The 18620-nt window shown below is 56.9% G+C and overlaps 1 protein-coding gene across 3 annotated transcripts; it reads left to right on the top strand.

Moving 5' to 3' along the window:
• Positions 1 to 1822: 1822 nt before the first annotated feature.
• On the top strand, positions 1823 to 18579 carry gtf2h4 (general transcription factor IIH, polypeptide 4). 3 transcript variants are annotated; one of them, XM_069198746.1, is made up of 14 exons: positions 1823 to 1864; positions 5858 to 5975; positions 6720 to 6824; positions 6936 to 7067; positions 8313 to 8409; positions 8922 to 9010; positions 9117 to 9225; positions 9786 to 9854; positions 10653 to 10736; positions 10885 to 11017; positions 14421 to 14551; positions 15763 to 15810; positions 15909 to 15987; positions 16739 to 18579. In XM_069198746.1, exons 2-14 carry the CDS (start codon positions 5860 to 5862, stop codon positions 16909 to 16911), a joined length of 1365 nt encoding a protein of 454 aa, XP_069054847.1. In that variant the 5' UTR covers positions 1823 to 1864; positions 5858 to 5859; the 3' UTR covers positions 16912 to 18579. The 3 variants fall into 3 exon arrangements, with proteins under 3 accessions (XP_069054847.1, XP_069054848.1, XP_069054846.1); XM_069198747.1 differs by lacking the exon at positions 1823 to 1864 and adding an exon at positions 2940 to 2951; XM_069198745.1 differs by lacking the exon at positions 1823 to 1864 and adding an exon at positions 4972 to 5306.
• The last annotated feature ends 41 nt before the right edge of the window (positions 18580 to 18620 follow it).

Genomic DNA, 18620 nt, shown 5'->3' with positions numbered 1-18620 from the left:
CGGCGCTATACACGGTGTGTCTGCCCCACGCCTGTTGGTAGCGGGGGCTGTGGGCTGCAGTTCCGCACCTCCCCCCCGCGCTAGATAATGAGCTCGTGTGGTGTGAGTCTGGGTGTCTGGGTGCTAGCAGCAACAGCAGCAGCACAGTGAGGCAGAGGTTCAACTGAGGCGCTGGGGTGTTGTCTGTGTGGAGTTTGCATGTTGTCCCCCCGACGCTATACTGGGGCAGCAAGACCCCACGCAGACCGCAGGGTGAGAGCGCCCCCTGCTGGCCCCACTCACACCTCTCCCAGCAGCAGCAGCCTCAGTTTTTCCCAGGAGTCTCCCCTCCAGGTACTGGCCGGGCTCACACACCTGCTGGGGCTCCAGTGGGGAGAGGGGGCTGCCCGGGGTGCGTTTCAAAATGCCTTATTTATGTAAAAAAAAAAACAATAACCGAAACGTTCACTTGGAGACCTGGAGCACGACACCTGGAGGCGAAAACTTCAATACTTCCGAATCCCGTGAAACGTTTGTACGTAATAAAATGTTTTTCAGTTTCGAAACAAAGACCCATTTGTGTCCAAATTTAAGCACGAGATGGAAGGATATCATCTTGTCCGTGATTTTCTTTCTCTTTGGGTGTGGTTTAACAGCCTCGGTAAACCTACAGTATTATTAATTAGCAGATAAGGACTTTCCGCGACACGGAAGACACGCCCCCTTAGTCTCGGGACTGGGCTCCTGATTGGCTCATGGAAGAGACCAGAGACGCTCCTGATTGGTTCACGGAGGAGACCACCGACGCTCCTGATTGGTTCACAGATAGGCGATGATGGACACTCCCGATTGGCTTACAGAGAACGCGGGAGAGGAGGAGACGGAGCCGTGACATTTTAAGGCATCTTTTCTACGAGTTGCAACCCTTCGGTCCCTTTAAAGAGGGCAGTTTCAGGGTCGAAACGAGGAGGCTCTCTAACGTGCGTTTCGGAAGAGACGGACCGCACCAGGGTTCAGAAATATCTAGTAAGCCGATCACTCCCGATAATGCCCTGTAGGAAACATTTACTGGTGTTTTTTTTTTAATTTAGGCTGTTCGTCACTTAGTTTAGAAACCCCGGCGCACTTTTCCACACCTCCTGGGCGAAACGAAAGGTTTCAGAAGCTGAGTTGTGGGGAAACGTATTTTCCTCCAAAAAATAGTCGGAAGTTTTCTAGGAATCGGTTACGCTCGTAAAGCGAAATGTTTCTTGGTTGGGTATCGAGTCGGAGGAGTTTCTCATAGCCCGAGGAGAGACGACTCATCGAGGAAAATCTCTCTTCGACTGTGAGTGAGACTGTGGTCGGACTTCCTGACGATCATGTCCTTACACCTGTTAAACCCCAAACGGATCGACGCAGTTTCAGTGCCTCAGGAAGGAGAGAAACCCGCAGACACCCTCCACTGAGCCCCTGAAAGGCGAGCAGAGATTCTCCGGATTGGTTCTCTGAAAGGTGACCAGAGGTGACCAGAGACACTGCTGATTGGTTCTCTGAAAGGTGACCAGAGACTCCTGATTGGTTCTCTGAAAGATGACCAGAGACACTCCTGATTGGTTCTCTGAAAGGTGACCAGAGACGCTCCTGATTGGTTCTCTGAAAGGTAAGCAGGGACACTGCTGATTGGTTCTTTGAAAAGGTGACCAGAGACTCCTGATTGGTTCTCTGAAAGATGACCAGAGACACTCCTGATTGGTTCTCTGAAAGGTGACCAGAGACGCTCCTGATTGGTTCTCTGAAAGGTAAGCAGGGACACTGCTGATTGGTTCTTTGAAAAGGTGACCAGAGACTCCTGATTGGTTCTCTGAAAGGTGACCAGAGACGCTCCTGATTGGTTCTCTGAAAGGTAAGCAGGGACACTGCTGATTGGTTCTTTGAAAAGGTGACCAGAGACACTCCTGATTGGTTCTCTGAAAGGTGACCAGAGACGCTGCTGATTGGTTCTCTGAAAGGTAAGCAGGGACACTGCTGATTGGTTCTTTGAAAAGGTGACCAGAGACTCCTGATTGGTTCTCTGAAAGGTGACCAGAGACACTCCTGATTGGTTCTCTGAAAGGTGACCAGAGACACTGCTGATTGGTTCTCTGAAAGGTAAGCAGGGGACGCTGCTGATTGGTTCTCTGAAAGGTGACCAGAGACACTGCTGATTGGTTCTCTGAAAGCTGACCAGAGACGCTGCTGATTGGTTCTCTGAAAGGTAAGCAGGGGACGCTGCTGATTGGTTCTCTGAAAGGTAAGCAGGGACACTGCTGATTGGTTCTTTGAAAAGGTGACCAGAGACTCCTGATTGGTTCTCTGAAAGGTGACCAGAGACACTACTGATTGGTTCTCTGAAAGGTGACCAGAGACACTACTGATTGGTTCTCTGAAAGGTGACCAGAGACACTGCTGATTGGTTCTCTGAAAGGTGACCAGAGACACTGCTGATTGGTTCTCTGAAAGGTGACCAGAGACGCTGCTGATTGGTTCTCTGAAAGATGACCAGAGACACTGCTGATTGGTTCTCTGAAAGATGACCAGAGACTCCTGATTGGTTCTCTGAAAGGTGACCAGAGACACTGCTGATTGGTTCTCTGAAAGGTAAGCAGGGGACGCTGCTGATTGGTTCTCTGAAAGGTAAGCAGGGGACGCTGCTGATTGGTTCTCTGAAAGGTGACCAGAGACACTGCTGATTGGTTCTCTGAAAGCTGACCAGAGACGCTGCTGATTGGTTCTCTGAAAGGTAAGCAGGGACACTGCTGATTGGTTCTTTGAAAAGGTGACCAGAGACTCCTGATTGGTTCTCTGAAAGCTGACCAGAGACACTGCTGATTGGTTCTCTGAAAGGTAAGCAGGGGACGCTCCTGATTGGTTCTCTGAAAGGTGACCAGAGACACTGCTGATTGGTTCTCTGAAAGGTAAGCAGGGGACACTGCTGATTGGTTCTCTGAAAGGTGACCACAGACAGTTTTGTTTTTGGGGCTATAAAAAAATAGGGGGGGGGGGGAAACAGACGTTTCTGATTGGAGCAGCGCCCGTCTCGGTGGGTCGACTGTCCCTCCTGAGCGCGGCCCGGCCGGGCAGGTAGATGTTGTTTTGTTTTCGCCGCCCACGCCTGCCCTGTTGTCTCACCCTCTCGGTGCCCCGCGGGGGCGTGAGAGCAGTCTGCGTGGAGGCGCGCTGTGGCTCTGTCACCCGGCCACACAGATTTCCATCGGAGGTCCCCCCCCCCGCGAGACGAGACGGTTACTGGCTGGTACCCGCGGTGTGGGTTTGGGCGCGTGGAAACAGCTCTCGCCGCTGTGTTGTTTCGACGCTTTTCGACGTAGATTCCTGCCTGCAGCTGCGGTACTGAGACAAGAACTATGCTGCCCTGGGTGTCTGTGTCTGCGTGTGTGTGTGTTCACGGTTTCCCCGATGCCCTGCGCGCCCAAGCCACGCGGGTTCCCAAACGGGATCTTTCCCAGCTCCGTAGAGACCCCGGGTCGTTTGCACAAAAACACACGTTGCAGTGGAAAAAAAAATACAGATCAAGGCAAAGACGATCAGCTTTTTTGTTTTTGCTGATGCGTCTGAGTGTGTAGGTGGGTACAAATGTAAGGGCCTGACACTGTCCAGCACTGGCGGGCTGTAGGAACTGAGTCTCTTCAGTCTGAAGGGAGTGTCCCGCACTGACAGGCTGCAGGAACTGAGTCTCTTTAGTCTAAAGGGAGTGTCCCCCACTGACAGGCTGAGGGAACTGAGTCTCTTCAGTCTGAAGGGAGCGTCCCGGACTGAGAGGCTGGAGGGACTGAGTCTCTTCAGTCTGAAGGGAGTGTCCCACACTGACAGGCTGCAGGAACTGAGTCTCTTCAGTCTGAAGGGAGTGTCCCGCACTGACAGGCTGGAGGAACTGAGTCTCTTTAGTCTGTAGGGAGTGTCCCACACTGACAGGCTGCAGGAACTGAGTCTCTTTAGTCTAAAGGGAGTGTCCCCCACTGACAGGCTGAGGGAACTGAGTCTCTTCAGTCTGAAGGGAGCGTCCCAGACTGAGAGGCTGGAGGGACTGAGTCTCTTCAGTCTGAAGGGAGTGTCCCACACTGACAGGCTGCAGGAACTGAGTCTCTTCAGTCTGTAGGGAGTGTCCCGCACTGACAGGCTGGAGGAACTGAGTCTCTTTAGTCTGTAGGGAGTGTCCCACACTGATAGGCCGGAGGAACTGAGTCTCTTTAGTCTGAAGGGAGCGTCCCGCACTGACAGGCTGGAGGGACTGAGTCTCTTTAGTCTGAAGGGAGCGTCCCACACTGACAGGCTGGAGGGACTGAGTCTCTTTAGTCTGAAGGGAGCGTCCCACACTGACAGGCTGAGGGAACTGAGTTTGTTTAGTCTGAAGGGAGTGTCCCACACTGACAGGCTGAGGGAACTGAGTCTCTTCAGTCTGAAGGGAGGGTCCCGCACTGACAGGCTGGAGGAACTGAGTCTCTTTAGTCTGAAGGGAGCGTCCCGCACTGAGAGGCTGGAGGGACTGAGTCTCTTTAGTCTGAAGGGAGTGTCCCGCACTGACAGGCTGCAGGAACTGAGTCTCTTTAGTCTGAAGGGAGCGTCCCGCACTGACAGGCCGGAGGAACTGAGTCTCTTTAGTCTGAAGGGAGTGTCCCACAGTGACGTGGTGAAGGAACTGAGTCTCTTTAGTCTGGAGGGAGTGCCCCACACTGACACGGTGAAGGAATCGCCTGTACACACTGTGTACCCTTTGTGTGCAGAAGAGCTTGTTCCCCACCCCCCACCACCCTCGGTGTCCTCGATGGCATAACACACCGACGGGGCGCTCTGAAAATTGCGGGGCCTTCGATTTGTCTAACGTCCCCGGTTTCTCCTCCTCTTTCTAAACCTCCCCCATGCCTTTACAATAACATTTACACTTGCTTAGTAACGGCGCCGCCACACCGCCTGCCTAGGGGGCGCCGGCGGGCGGTGGGAGGACTCGCGGGGGCGCCGCTCTTTCCTCGGCCGCCGAGCTCGTTGGTTGTTTTGGAGGGAGGCGGGGGCTGCGCTGACGTCACCGCTCCCTCGCCTGTCTGCGTGAGGCTCACAGAGGCGGGCGAGTCTTATAGTTTTATTTCACGGACGGGTGGGAAACTTCCTATCGGCCGCGTACTTTCTCCCCGCAAGACGTTCATGCGTGGGACGTTACGTGATCCCGGCTCTCTCTGGGAGGCGCCGTACGTGGCGGAGGATTAAAAACCAGGACCCCCAGCGAGGCGGCTGACGGACTCTGCTTTTTGTTTTTATTTTCTTACATCGTTTGAGTTGTCTTCTGCAGACACCCGGTAAGCGAGCGCTGTATTCACACCCACATCGCAGCCTCATCCGAGTGTTGAACCTTTAAGATGTTCGCCGATGGCTACGCGAAACATTTTTAAGCCTTAAAAAAAAAAAGAGGTAACAAGTTTAAGTGATGTGGTGTAAAACTGTGGTCTGTGAAAGTGGTATCAATTCGGGGGTCAGTGTGTGTGTGTCTGCAGAGTCTCCAGGGGTCTTTAAAGCAGGGCTGTCCAGTCCTGGTCCTGGAGGGGTCAGTGTGTGTGTGTGTCTGCAGAGTCTCCAGGGGTCTTTAAAGCAGGGCTGTCCAGTCCTGCTCCTGGAGGGGTCAGTGTGTGTGTGTGTCTGCAGAGTCTCCAGGGGTCTTTAAAGCAGGGCTGTCCAGTCCTGGTCCTGGAGGGGTCAGTGTGTGTGTGTGTCTGCAGAGTCTCCAGGGGTCTTTAAAGCAGGGCTGTCCAGTCCTGGTCCTGGAGGGGTCAGTGTGTGTGTCTCCAGGGGTCTTTAAAGCAGGGCTGTCCAGTCCTGCTCCTGGAGGGTTCAGTGTGTCTCGTCCCCTCAGCCATGAAGCTGCGTGTCCAGCTGCAGTGTAAGAACCTGCACGAGTACCTGAAGGAGCTGAGCCCCGACATCCTGGACCGGCTCTACAACCACCCTGCCACCTGCCTGGCCGTCTTCAGGTAACGCAGAATGATCATCCTCACCCTCATATAGCGCCTTTCTAGACCACTCCACTCCGAGCTCTTCACAGGTCAGAGCTGGACAGACTCCAGCACAGCGATGCCCATCAGTGGGTCACAGCGCACAGGGCAGTCAGTGGGTATTTCCTTAGAGTTATATAGCGCCTTGCCGGACCCTCCCCTCTCCAGCTCTTCCCAGGTCAGGGGGATCCCCTCCAGCCCCCCCAGTGTGCAGCCCCCACCTGGATGATGCTCCAGTCCGCTCAGCACACAGCAGCTCTCAGTGGGGAGGAGAGCAGAGGGATGGAGCCAGTTCAGAGAGGGGGGTGATTAGGAGGCCATGATGGGTCAAGACCAGGGGGGGAATCAGGCCAGGACACTGGGGTAACACCCCTACTCTTCTCCAGAGACACCCCGGGATTGTTAATGAGCACAGAGAGTCAGGACCTCGGTTTGACGGCGCCTGTTTACAGTCCAGTGTCCCCCGTCACTATACTGGGGCATCAGGACCCACACAGACCGCAGGGTGAGAGCGCCCCCTGCTGGCCCCACTCACACCTCTCCCAGCAGCAGCCTCAGTTTTTCCCAGGAGTCTCCCCTCCAGGTACTGGCCGGGCTCACACACCTGCTGGGCTCCAGGGGGCCGGTGATCAGTTTCGGGGTGACACCTGCGGTCGCGATGGCCGGGTGAACTGACCGATTGTGGGGTCCGCTGATGGGTTAACTCTCGGTCCCCCCCTGCAGGGAGCTGCCCCCACTGGCCAAGAACTACGTGATGAGGATGCTGTTCCTCGACCAGCCCCTCCCCCAGGCCGCCCTGGCTCTGTGGGTGAAGAAGGACCACCAGGAGTGAGTGGGGCGGGGTCGCCGTGGCTACGGGCCTTCCTGGTCACACGCGCACACACACAGACACGCACACACGCGCACACTCTCTCTGTGTGTCTCTCTCTCTCCCTCCAGGGATCATGAGAGCTGTGTGTCCGGGCTGTCGGGTCTCAGGCTCTGGCACAGCCAGCAGCTCCCGGGGGGTCTCCAGGGGAACACCCTCAACGCCATCTTCAAGGACAACCTGCGCGTCGCCCTGCTGGGGGGGTGAGTGAGGGGGGCTCGGGGTGACATGGGAGGGCTCTGTGGAACTATTGGGGTGTCCTGCGGTGTCTCGGGGTGACATGACAGGGCTCTGCGGTGTCTCGGGGTGACATGAGAGAGGGCTCTGCGGTGTCTCGGGGTGACATGACAGGGCTCTGCGGTGTCTCGGGGTGACATGAGAGGGCTCTGTGGTGTCTCGGGGTGACATGAGAGGGCTCTGCGGTGTCTCGGGGTGACATGAGAGGGCTCTGCGGTGTCTCGGGGTGACATGAGAGGGCTCTGTGGTGTCTCGGGGTGACATGAGAGGGCCCTGCGGTGTCTCGGGGTGACATGAGAGGGCTCTGCGGTGTCTCGGGGTGACATGAGAGGGCTCTGCGGTGTCTCGGGGTGACATGAGAGAGGGCTCTGTGGTGTCTCGTGACATGAGAGGGCTCTGCGGTGTCTCGGGGTGACATGAGAGGGCCCTGCGGTGTCTCGGGGTGACATGAGAGGGCCCTGCGGTGTCTCGGGGTGACATGAGAGGGCCCTGCGGTGTCTCGGGGTGACATGAGAGGGCTCTGCGGTGTCTCGGGGTGACATGAGAGGGCCCTGCGGTGTCTCGGGGTGACATGAGAGGGCCCTGCGGTGTCTCGGGGTGACATGAGAGGGCTCTGTGGTGTCTCGGGGTGACATGAGAGGGCTCTGCGGTGTCTCGGGGTGACATGAGAGGGCTCTGCGGTGTCTCGGGGTGACATGAGAGAGGGCTCTGTGGTGTCTCGGGGTGTCCTGTGGGGCTCTGTGGTGTCTCGGGGTGACATGAGAGGGCTCTGCGGTGTCTCGGGGTGACATGAGAGGGCTCTGCGGTGTCTCGGGGTGACATGAGAGGGCCCTGCGGTGTCTCGGGGGTGTCCTGTGGGGCCCTGCGGTGTCTCGGGGGTGTCCTGCCGGGCCCTGCGGTGTCTCGGGGTGACATGAGAGGGCTCTGCGGTGTCTCGGGGTGTCCTGCAGGGCCCTGTGGTGTCTCGGGGTGACATGAGAGGGCTCTGCGGTGTCTCGGGGTGACATGAGAGAGGGCTCTGCGGTGTCTCGGGGTGACATGAGAGGGCCCTGCAGTGTCTCGGGGGTGTCCTGTGGGGCCCTGCGGTGTCTCGGGGGTGTCCTGTGGGGCTCTGTGGTGTCTCGGGGGTGTCCTGTGGGGCTCTGTGGTGTCTCGGGGGTGTCCTGCGGGGTCTCGGGGTGACTTGCTGTCCTTGACCCCCCTCTCCCCAGCGGGAAGGCCTGGACAGACGACGCCAGCCAGCTGGGGCCCGACAAGCACGCCCGCGACATCGAGTCCCTGGACAAGTACGCCATGGAGCGCTGGGAGGTACCCCAACACACCGGGGGGGTCCTGCTGGGCCTCGGGGGGCGGGCCGGGCCGGGGGAGGAGGGACATCAACCACAGGGCTGGGCAGCCTGTTCCCCACCCCCACCCCCCTCTGTGTACAGAAGAGCCTCCTGTCCTGACTGGAGGAGCTCACCCAGCTGTGTCTGGAGAGAAGCCAGGGTATCGGCTTCAACCACAGGGCTGGGCAGCCTGTTCCCCACCCCCACCCCCCTCTGTGTACAGAAGAGCCCCCTGTCCTGACTGGAGGAGCTCACCCAGCTGTGTCTGGAGAGAAGCCAGGGTATCGGCTTCAACCACAGGGCTGGGCAGCTTGTTCCCCACCCCCGCCACCCTCTGTGTACAGAAGAGCCTCGCGTCGGTGGGGGGGTTGTGCAGCATCCATGAGCTGGCAGGGCGGTGAGATTCGGACCCTCCACCCCCTGCTCCCTGCCAGCACCGTACCTTAACCAGGGGTGACCCCCTGACCCCTGACCCCTGACCCCTCTCCGCAGGTGATCCTGCACTTCATGGTGGGCTCCCCCAGCGCGGCGGTCAGCCAGGACCTGGCCCAGCTGCTCACGCAGGCCGGCCTGATGAGGAGGTGAGGGGCCGTCCGGGCGGGGGGGGCCGCAGAGGGGGGGTGTTTTAACTGGACACGTCACTGATACCCCACTGTCTCTCTCTCTCCACGCCCCCCCCACCCCCAGCGAGGCGGGAGATGCCCCCTGTATCACCTCCGCTGGCTTTCAGTTCCTCCTGCTGGACACTGCCTCCCAGATCTGGTACTTCACTCTGCAGTACCTCAAGACTGCCCAGGTGACCCCCCTCTCTCTCTGTGTGTCCGTCAGTGTGTCTGTCTGAACCCCCCTCTCTCTCTCTCAGTGCAGTGTTCATGTACTGGAGTGTCCAGTCAGTGTGTCTGTATGAACCCCTCTCTCTCTCAGTGCAGTGTTCATGTACTGGAGTGTCCAGTCAGGGTGTCTGTGTGAACCCCTCTCTCTCTCAGTGCAGTGTTCATGTACTGGAGTGTCCAGTCAGTGTGTCTGTGTGAACCCCTCTCTCTCTCAGTGCAGTGTTCATGTACTGGAGTGTCCAGTCAGTGTGTGTGTATGAACCCCTCTCTCTCTCAGTGCAGTGTTCATGTACTGGAGTATCCAGTCAGTGTGTCTGTATGAACCCCTCTCTCTCTCTCAGTGCAGTGTTCATGTACTGGAGTGTCCAGTCAGGGTGTCTGTATGAACCCCTCTCTCTCTCAGTGCAGTGTTCATGTACTGGAGAGTCCAGTCAGTGTGTGTGTATGAACCCCTCTCTCTCTCAGTGCAGTGTTCATGTACGGGAGTGTCCAGTCTGTATTAACTCCTGTCTCTCTCTCTCAGGCTCGGAGTATGGACCTGGTTGAGATTCTCTCCTTCCTGTTTCAGCTCAGTTTCTCCACTCTGGGTCGTGTGAGTACTCCTCTAGTTTTAAAGCAGCACCTGCTGTTGTTAGAATTGCTCTGTAAATCTGTTTTTCTGTACCTCCAGTAGTTTTTAAAAGCCCAGGCTCCTGTAAACCCAAGATTGCATTTGGAAACGTTTCAGGAAAGAATCCTGCTCACACCTCCTTCACAGAGCTTCTGAAACAGCTGGATGAGATCTTTACATGCAGATCTGTACACAGAGGGTGGTGGGAGTTGGGTGTGATCTGTTCAGCCATGTTGATGAAGCTGGTACTCTGGCTTCTCTAAAGATACATCTGGATGAGATCCTCCAGTCAGGACATCCTGGTCCTGGAGGGGTCAGTGTGTGTGTGTCTGCAGAGTCTCCAGGGGTCTTTAAAGCAGGGCTGTCCAGTCCTGGTCCTGGAGGGGTCAGTGTGTGTGTGTCTGCAGAGTCTCCAGGGGTCTTTAAAGCAGGGCTGTCCAGTCCTGGTCCTGGAGGGGTCAGTGTGTGTGTGTTTGTCTGCAGAGTCTCCAGGGGTCTTTAAAGCAGGGCTGTCCAGTCCTGGTCCTGGAGGGGTCAGTGTGTGTGTGTGTCTGCAGAGTCTCCAGGGGTCTTTAAAGCAGGGCTGTCCAGTCCTGGTCCTGGAGGGGTCAGTGTGTGTGTGTGTCTGCAGAGTCTCCAGGGGTCTTTAAAGCAGGGCTGTCCAGTCCTGCTCCTGGAGGGGTCAGTGTGTGTGTCTGCAGAGTCTCCAGGGGTCTTTAAAGCAGGGCTGTCCAGTCCTGGTGCTGGAGGGGTCAGTGTGTGTGTGTCTCTGTGTTTCAGGATTACTCAGTGGAGGGGATGAGTGATTCCCTGCTGACCTTCCTGCAGCACCTGAGGGAGTTCGGGCTGGTCTTCCAGAGGAAGGTGAGGGTGGTTGAGATCAGTGGGGGTTTTAACTGGCCAGACTGGCGGGGAACGAGCCTGACCGCGCTCATGTCCTCGCTGACTCGGCTCTTCTCTGCTCTCCCATCTGTCCCCGACCTCCTCCTCCTCCTCCTCCTCTTCTCCCCAGAGGAAGTCCCGGAGGTATTACCCCACCCGCCTGGCGATCACACTGGCCTCCGGCGTCACGGCGACGGCGGCCGACGCCCACTCCTCGGGCTTCATCGTCGTGGAGACCAACTACCGCGTCTACGCCTACACAGGTCAGCCTGCGGGAGGGGGGCGCTGATGTCACTTCCTGTCACTCAGAGCAGCTTGATGAACGCGGGACTGGACTGGGTGGACTGGGAGCTGGATGAGTTCTTCACTGGGATTATAATCAGACTCCCAGTGACACTGACAGAGCAGTCTGGGACTCTCCAGGCTGGACTGAACTGACTGGACTGGGAGCTGGATGAGTTCTTCACTGGGATTATAATCAGACTCCAGTGACACTGACAGAGCAGTCTGAGACTCTCCAGGCTGGACTGGACTGACTGGACTGGGAGCTGGACTAGTTATGAACTGGGATTATAATCAGACTCCCAGTGACACTGACAGAGCAGTCTGAGACTCTCCAGGCTGGACTGGACTGACTGGATTGGGAGCTGGATGAGTTCTTCACTGGGATTATAATCAGACTCCAGTGACACTGACAGAGCAGTCTGGGACTCTCCAGGCTGGACTGGACTGACTGGACTGGGAGCTGGATGAGTTCTTCACTGGGATTATAATCAGACTCCAGTGACACCGACAGAGCAGTCTGGGACTCTCCAGGCTGGACTGGACTGGGTGGACTGGGAGCTGGATTAGTTCTTCACTGGGATTATAATCAGACTCCCAGTGACACTGACAGAGCAGTCTGAGACTCTCCAGGCTGGACTGGACTGGGTGGACTGGGAGCTGGATGAGTTATTCACTGGGATTATAATCAGACTCCCAGTGACACTGACAGAGCAGTCTGAGACTCTCCAGGCTGGACTGGACTGACTGGACTGGGAGCTGGATGAGTTCTTCACTGGGATTATAATCAGACTCCAGTGACACTGACAGAGCAGTCTGAGACTCTCCAGGCTGGACTGGACTGACTGGACTGGGAGGTGGATGAGTTCTGAACTGGGATTATAATCAGACCCCAGTGACACCGACAGAGCAGTCTGAGGCTCTCCAGGCTGGACTGGACTGACTGGACTGGGAGCTGGATGAGTTCTTCACTGGGATTATAATCAGACTCCCAGTGACACTGACAGAGCAGTCTGAGACTCTCCAGGCTGGACTGGACTGGGTGGACTGGGAGCTGGATGAGTTCTTCACTGGGTTTATAATCAGACTCCCAGTGACACTGACAGAGCAGTCTGAGACTCTCCAGGCTGGACTGGACTGACTGGACTGGGAGCTGGATGAGTTCTTCACTGGGATTATAATCAGACTCCAGTGACACTGACAGAGCAGTCTGAGACTCTCCGGGCTGGACTGGACTGACTGGACTGGGAGCTGGATGAGTTCTTCACTGGGATTATAATCAGACTCCCAGTGACACTGACAGAGCAGTCTGAGACTCTCCAGGCTGGACTGAACTGACTGGACTGGGAGCTGGATGAGTTCTTCACTGGGATTATAATCAGACTCCAGTGACACTGACAGAGCAGTCTGAGACTCTCCGGGCTGGACTGGACTGGGTGGACTGGGAGCTGGATGAGTTCTTCACTGGGATTATAATCAGACTCCAGTGACACTGACAGAGCAGTCTGAGACTCTCCAGGCTGGACTGGACTGACTGGGCTGGGAGCTGGATGAGTTCTTCACTGGGATTATAATCAGACTCCAGTGACACTGACAGAGCAGTCTGGGACTCTCCGGGCTGGACTGGACTGACTGGGCTGGGAGCTGGATGAGTTATTACCCAGTTCTAAGATCATCCTGACATTGGTTTGTCAAGAGTTACTGTGGTGTTTTTGCATGATGAGCTGCATGGTGTAATGGCACAGACCCAACAGCAGGTGGCACCAGAAGTCTTGATCCTCCCAGGTTGAAAATCAATTCTTCTCTGCTTGTTGACTTAAAAAGAAATATTTAGTCAGAAATTTTTGACAACGCCTGACCCAGCTGGAGACCATATCTAGGCATTTCTTACGATGGCAGTCCTATTAAATATGCCCAGTGGACTGGACTCATTAATAATAATTTATTCCTGCTTGTATCAGCACTGTTTATGGTAACAGATCTTGGAGTGCATTTACAGTATTGTAGGAGTCCCTCTTCCTCCTCACCTGAAGTGTAGCCCCACCTGGGAGACACAAAGCGATCGTTCTGCACCAGTAACCCCACCTGGGAGACACACAGTGATCATTCTGCACCAGTAACCCCACCTGGGAGACGCCCAGCGATCGTTCTGCACCAGTAACCCCACCTGGGAGACGCCCAGCGATCGTTCTGCACCAGTAACCCCACCTGGGAGACACCCAGGGATCGTTCTGCACCAGTAGCCCCCACCTGGGAGACGCACAGTGATCATTCTGCACCAGTAGCCCCACCTGGGAGACGCACAGCGATCGTTCTGCACCAGTAGCCCCCACCTGGGAGACGCACAGCGATCGTTCTGCACCAGTAGCCCCACCTGGGAGACGCACAGCGATCGTTCTGCACCAGTAGCCCCACCTGGGAGACGCACAGCGATTGTTCTGCACCAGTAACCCCACCTGGGAGACACACAGTGATCGTTCTGCACCAGTAACCCCACCTGGGAGACGCCCAGCGATCGTTCTGCACCAGTAACCCCACCTGGGAGACGCCCAGCGATCGTTCTGCACCAGTAACCCCACCTGGGAGACGCCCAGGGATCGTTCTGCACCAGTAGCCCCCACCTGGGAGACGCACAGTGATCATTCTGCACCAGTAGCCCCACCTGGGAGACGCACAGCGATCGTTCTGCACCAGTAGCCCCACCTGGGAGACGCACAGCGATCGTTCTGCACCAGTAGCCCCACCTGGGAGACGCACAGCGATTGTTCTGCACCAGTAGCCCCACCTGGGAGACGCACAGCGATCGTTCTGCACCAGTAACCCCACCTGGGAGACGCACAGGGATCGTTCTGCACCAGTAACCCCACCTGGGAGACGCACAGTGATCATTCTGCACCAGTAACCCCCCCTGGGAGACGCACAGGGATCGTTCTGCACCAGTAACCCCGCACAAACGTGGGGAGCACATGCAAATCCACGCACGTTGCACCCCCAAGTCCAGTATTGATCCCCGGGCCCATACTGGTAAAGCACAGGAAACTTAGGTCCCCAGATGAACGAGCTCCCCGCGCGCTGGTCTACCTACCACTTCCCCGAAGCGCCACCTACTGGTCCGCCCCCCACACTTACGGCAGAGACCTGCTTTTGCCCAGAGGGTCTCTCCCATCCCAGTGCGGGCCCGGCCCGGCCCGGCTCCCGCTGAGCCTCTGGTCTCTGAGCAGACCCGGGTGCGAGCTGCTTCTCCGGCTGGGTTAAGGGGGTGGCGTTGGGGAGACTTGATGCTCACCTGTGTCTGTGTGTGTGTGTGTGTGTGTGTGTGTGTGTGTGTGTGTGTTTGTGTGTGTTTGTGTGTGTGTGTGTGTGTGTGTGCTTGCCCCACCCCAGACTCGGAGCTGCAGATCGCGCTGGTGGCCCTCTTCAGCGAGATGCTCTACCGGTTCCCCAACCTGGTGGTGGCCCAGATCACCCGGGAGAGCGTTCAGCAGGCCATCGCCAACGGCATCACCGCCCAGCAGGTACGGGCCGCCCGGGGGGACCCTGGGGCGGGGCGGGGCGTCACAGGGTAGCCCCGCGGTTCTGTGAAGGAAGGGGACCCTCTTCTCTCATACTGTCACACCTGTCACACAGGTGAGTGCAGTACAGGTACAGTGCAGAATACCCCAGTGTAGTGCTGTCTGCACAGGTGAGTGCAGTACAGGTACAGTGCAGAATAGCCCAGTGCAGTGCTGTCTGCACAGGTGAGTGCAGTACAGGTACAGTGCAGAATAGCCCAGTGCAGTGCTGTTTGCACAGGTACAGTGCAGAATAGCCCAGTGCAGTGCTGTTTGCACAGGTGAGTGCAGTACAGGTGCAGTGCAGAATAGCCCAGTGCAGTGCTGTTTGCACAGGCGAGTGCAGTACAGGTACAGTGCAGAATAGCCCAGTGCAGTGCTGTCTGCACAGGTAAAGTGCAGAATAGCCCAGTGCAGTGCTGTCTGCACAGGTGAGTGCAGTACAGTGCAGAATAGCCCAGTGCAGTGCTGTCTGCACAGGTGAGTGCAGTACAGTGCAAAATAGCCCAGTGCAGTGCTGTCTGCACAGGCGAGTGCAGTACAGGTACAGTGCAGAATAGCCCAGTGCAGTGCTGTCTGCACAGGTACAGTGCAGTACAGGTAAAGTGCAGAATAGCCCAGTGCAGTGCTGTCTGCACAGGTACAGTGCAGTACAGGTAAAGTGCAGAATAGCCCAGTGCAGTGCTGTCTGCACAGGCGAGTGCAGTACAGTGCAGAATAGCCCAGTGCAGTGCTGTCTGCACAGGTGAGTGCAGTACAGGTGCAGTGCAGAATAGCCCAGTGCAGTGCTGTCTGCACAGGTACAGTGCAGTACAGGTAAAGTGCAGAATAGCCCAGTGCAGTGCTGTCTGCACAGGTGAGTGCAGTACAGTGCAGAATAGCCCAGTGCAGTGCTGTCTGCACAGGTGAGTGCAGTACAGGTACAGTGCAGAATAGCCCAGTGCAGTGCTGTCTGCACAGGTGAGCGCAGTACAGGTACAGTGCAGAATAGCCCAGTGTAGTGCTGTCTGCACAGGTGAGTGCAGTACAGGTACAGTGCAGAATAGCCCAGTGCAGTGCTGTCTGCACAGGCGAGTGCAGGAATATAACTCACCACACACGCACACACACACACTCTCGTCACGCGACACTGCAGGCTGACGGACTGCTCTCACTGTGCCCCTGTCCTCTTCCAGATCATCCATTTTCTCCGGACCAGAGCTCACCCTGTCATGCTCAAGCAGGTAGGGGCTGAGGTGTACCTCCCCGCTGAACCAACCGAGAGTCCGTATCGCCGCCCCCTACCTGTCTAACCCCCTCCCCCCCCCTGCCTGTTTCCCAGACGCCAGTCCTGCCCCCGACGATCACAGACCAGATCAGGCTGTGGGAGCTGGAGAGGGACAGGCTGCAGTTCACTGAAGGTGAGGGCAGTGTTCATGTAGCGGAGTGTCCAGTCAGTGTGTGTGTGTGTGAACCCCTCTCTCTCTCAGTGCAGTGTTCATGTACTGGAGTGTCCAGTCAGTGTGTGTATGAACCCCTCTCTCTCTCAGTGCAGTGTTCATGTACTGGAGTGTCCAGTCAGTGTGTCTGTGTGAACCCCTCTCTCTCTCAGTGCAGTGTTCATGTACTGGAGTGTCCAGTCAGTGTGTCTGTATGAACCCCTCTCTCTCTCAGTGCAGTGTTCATGTACTGGACTGTCCAGTCAGTGTGTGTATGAACCCCTCTCTCTCTCAGTGCAGTGTTCATGTACTGGAGTGTCCAGTCAGTGTGTCTGTATGAACCCCTCTCTCTCTCAGTGCAGTGTTCATGTACTGGAGTGTCCAGTCAGGGTGTCTGTATGAACCCCTCTCTCTCTCAGTGCAGTGTTCATGTACTGGAGTGTCCATCAGTGTGTCTGTGTGAACCCCTCTCTCTCTCAGTGCAGTGTTCATGTACTGGAGTGTCCAGTCAGTGTGTGTGTATGAACCCCTCTCTCTCTCAGTGCAGTGTTCATGTACTGGAGTGTCCAGTCAGTGTGTCTGTGTGAACCCCTCTCTCTCTCAGTGCAGTGTTCATGTACTGGAGTGTCCAGTCAGTGTGTCTGTATGAACCCCTCTCTCTCTCAGTGCAGTGTTCATGTCCTGGAGTGTCCAGTCAGGGTGTCTGTGTGAACCCCTCTCTCTCTCTCTGCAGGGGTGCTGTATAACCAGTTCCTCTCCCAGGCGGATTTCGAGGTGCTGTGTGAGCGGGCCAGGGGTCTGGGCGTACTGGTGTGGCACAGCGCCCAGCGGAGGGTGATGGTGGTCACTCCCGCCGGACACAGCGACGTCAAGAAATTCTGGAAGAGGCAGAAGCACAGCAGCTGAGCGGGCGACCCCCAGGGGGCATGGAGAGGGAGGCTTGGGGCAGATTCTGACCCCCGGGGGCCGTGGAGAGGGAGGCTTGGGGCAGATTCTGACCCCCGGGTGGCGTGGAGAGGGAGGCTTGGGGCAGATTCTGACCCCTGGGGGGATGTGGTGGGACTGGGAGGGGTGGTGACCTCTGACCCCCAGGGGGGTGTTGGGGCTGGGAGGGGTGGTGACCTCTGACCCCCAGGGGGGTGTTGGGGCTGTGGGGGGGGTGGTGCTGACCTCTGACCCCCCAGGGGGGTGTTGGGGCACAGGTGGAGGGAGGGCAGGTGGTGACCTCCGACCCCCAGGGGGGTGTTGGGGCTGTGGGGGGGGTGGTGCTGACCTCTGACCCCCCAGGGGGTGTTGGGGCACAGGTGGAGGGAGGGCAGGTGGTGACCTCCGACCCCCAGAGGGGTGTTGGGGGAGGGAGGGGTGGTGCTCGGAGAGGGGGATACAGGGGCCTGCGGGACGCCAGAGAGGGGTTCACAAAGTTGGGGGGGCGGGCGGCCGAATGAGGTTCGTGGGGCTCCCTTTCATGTGAACCTGGTGCTTTCCTGCTCATTAAACCACTGGTGGGATAACTGAAGGCTCAGCTGATCTCCTTCTTTACTGTTCCTGACTCTTCAGTCACATGGGCCCCCAGTCCGGTGAGTCTCACAGCGCAGGGGTCCCCAATCCTGGTGCTGGGGACCCCAAGAGATAGTCTTATTAGTCAAGGACACTCTCCTATAATATTATACTGTGCCAGCCGGGACAGTGTAATGTTTTCCTCACTATACCGTAGTACAGTATTGGTGTAAGATCAATTAAAATTCAACCACCGGGCTGGGCAGCCTGTTCCCCACCCCCACCACCCCTCTGTGTACAGAAGAGCCTCCTGTCCTGACTGGAGGAGCTCACCCAGCTGTGTCTGGAGAGAAGCCAGGGTATCGGCTTCAACCACAGGGCTGGGCAGCCTGTTCCCCACCCCCACCACCCTCTGTGTACAGAAGAGCCTCCTGTCCTGACTGGAGGAGCTCACCCAGCTGTGTCTGGAGAGAAGCCAGGGTATCGGCTTCAACCACAGGGCCGGGCAGCTTGTTCCCCACCCCCGCCACCCCTCTGTGCAAACAAGTGTTTCTGTTCCGGGCTTCAAATGCGCTTCCCAGGAGATTCCCGGCCCCCGGCGGGTTCTGAAGTGCAGGTGGGCGTCTCGGTTCCTTTCATCTGCCTGTGGAAGCGAATCGGTTCGAGACCGGACAGTCGGTCCTGCTCTCTTTCCCTGGGCGGCCTGGAAGGAAACTGTTTGGTTGGTGGGGTGGGGGGGAGCTTAATTTCAAACGGAGTGTGTCCTTAAAGAAAAATATATATATATACATGTAGCGCAACAGCCGGAAGTATCTGTGCGTGGCCGGAAGTGGCCGGGTGCTAATTCACGCAGTGGGCGAGGGGCACCCGGAGGAGCGAGTCGGGTTGGTCGGTCGGTTTGGCTCATTATACAGCGCCCGTCTTTCTCTTTAAAAACGTTTCCTTGTTTCTTTGCGGGAAGAAATCCCTCATGAACGTGGCTGTAACAAGCTCCCGTCCTAAAACGTAGCGCTGGTTGATGCGTTTTATCCGGTGGGGGCGGGGGACACGTGTGAATAAATGACGCTTTTTAAGTGACTCGTCAGTTGTTGTTTTTTTGTCCGTCCCGTCTCATTATT

This window comes from Lepisosteus oculatus, chromosome 14 (assembly GCF_040954835.1).
Source record: "Lepisosteus oculatus isolate fLepOcu1 chromosome 14, fLepOcu1.hap2, whole genome shotgun sequence".
NCBI lineage: Eukaryota > Metazoa > Chordata > Actinopteri > Semionotiformes > Lepisosteidae > Lepisosteus > Lepisosteus oculatus.
This window is presented reverse-complemented; position numbering and strand designations above follow the sequence as displayed.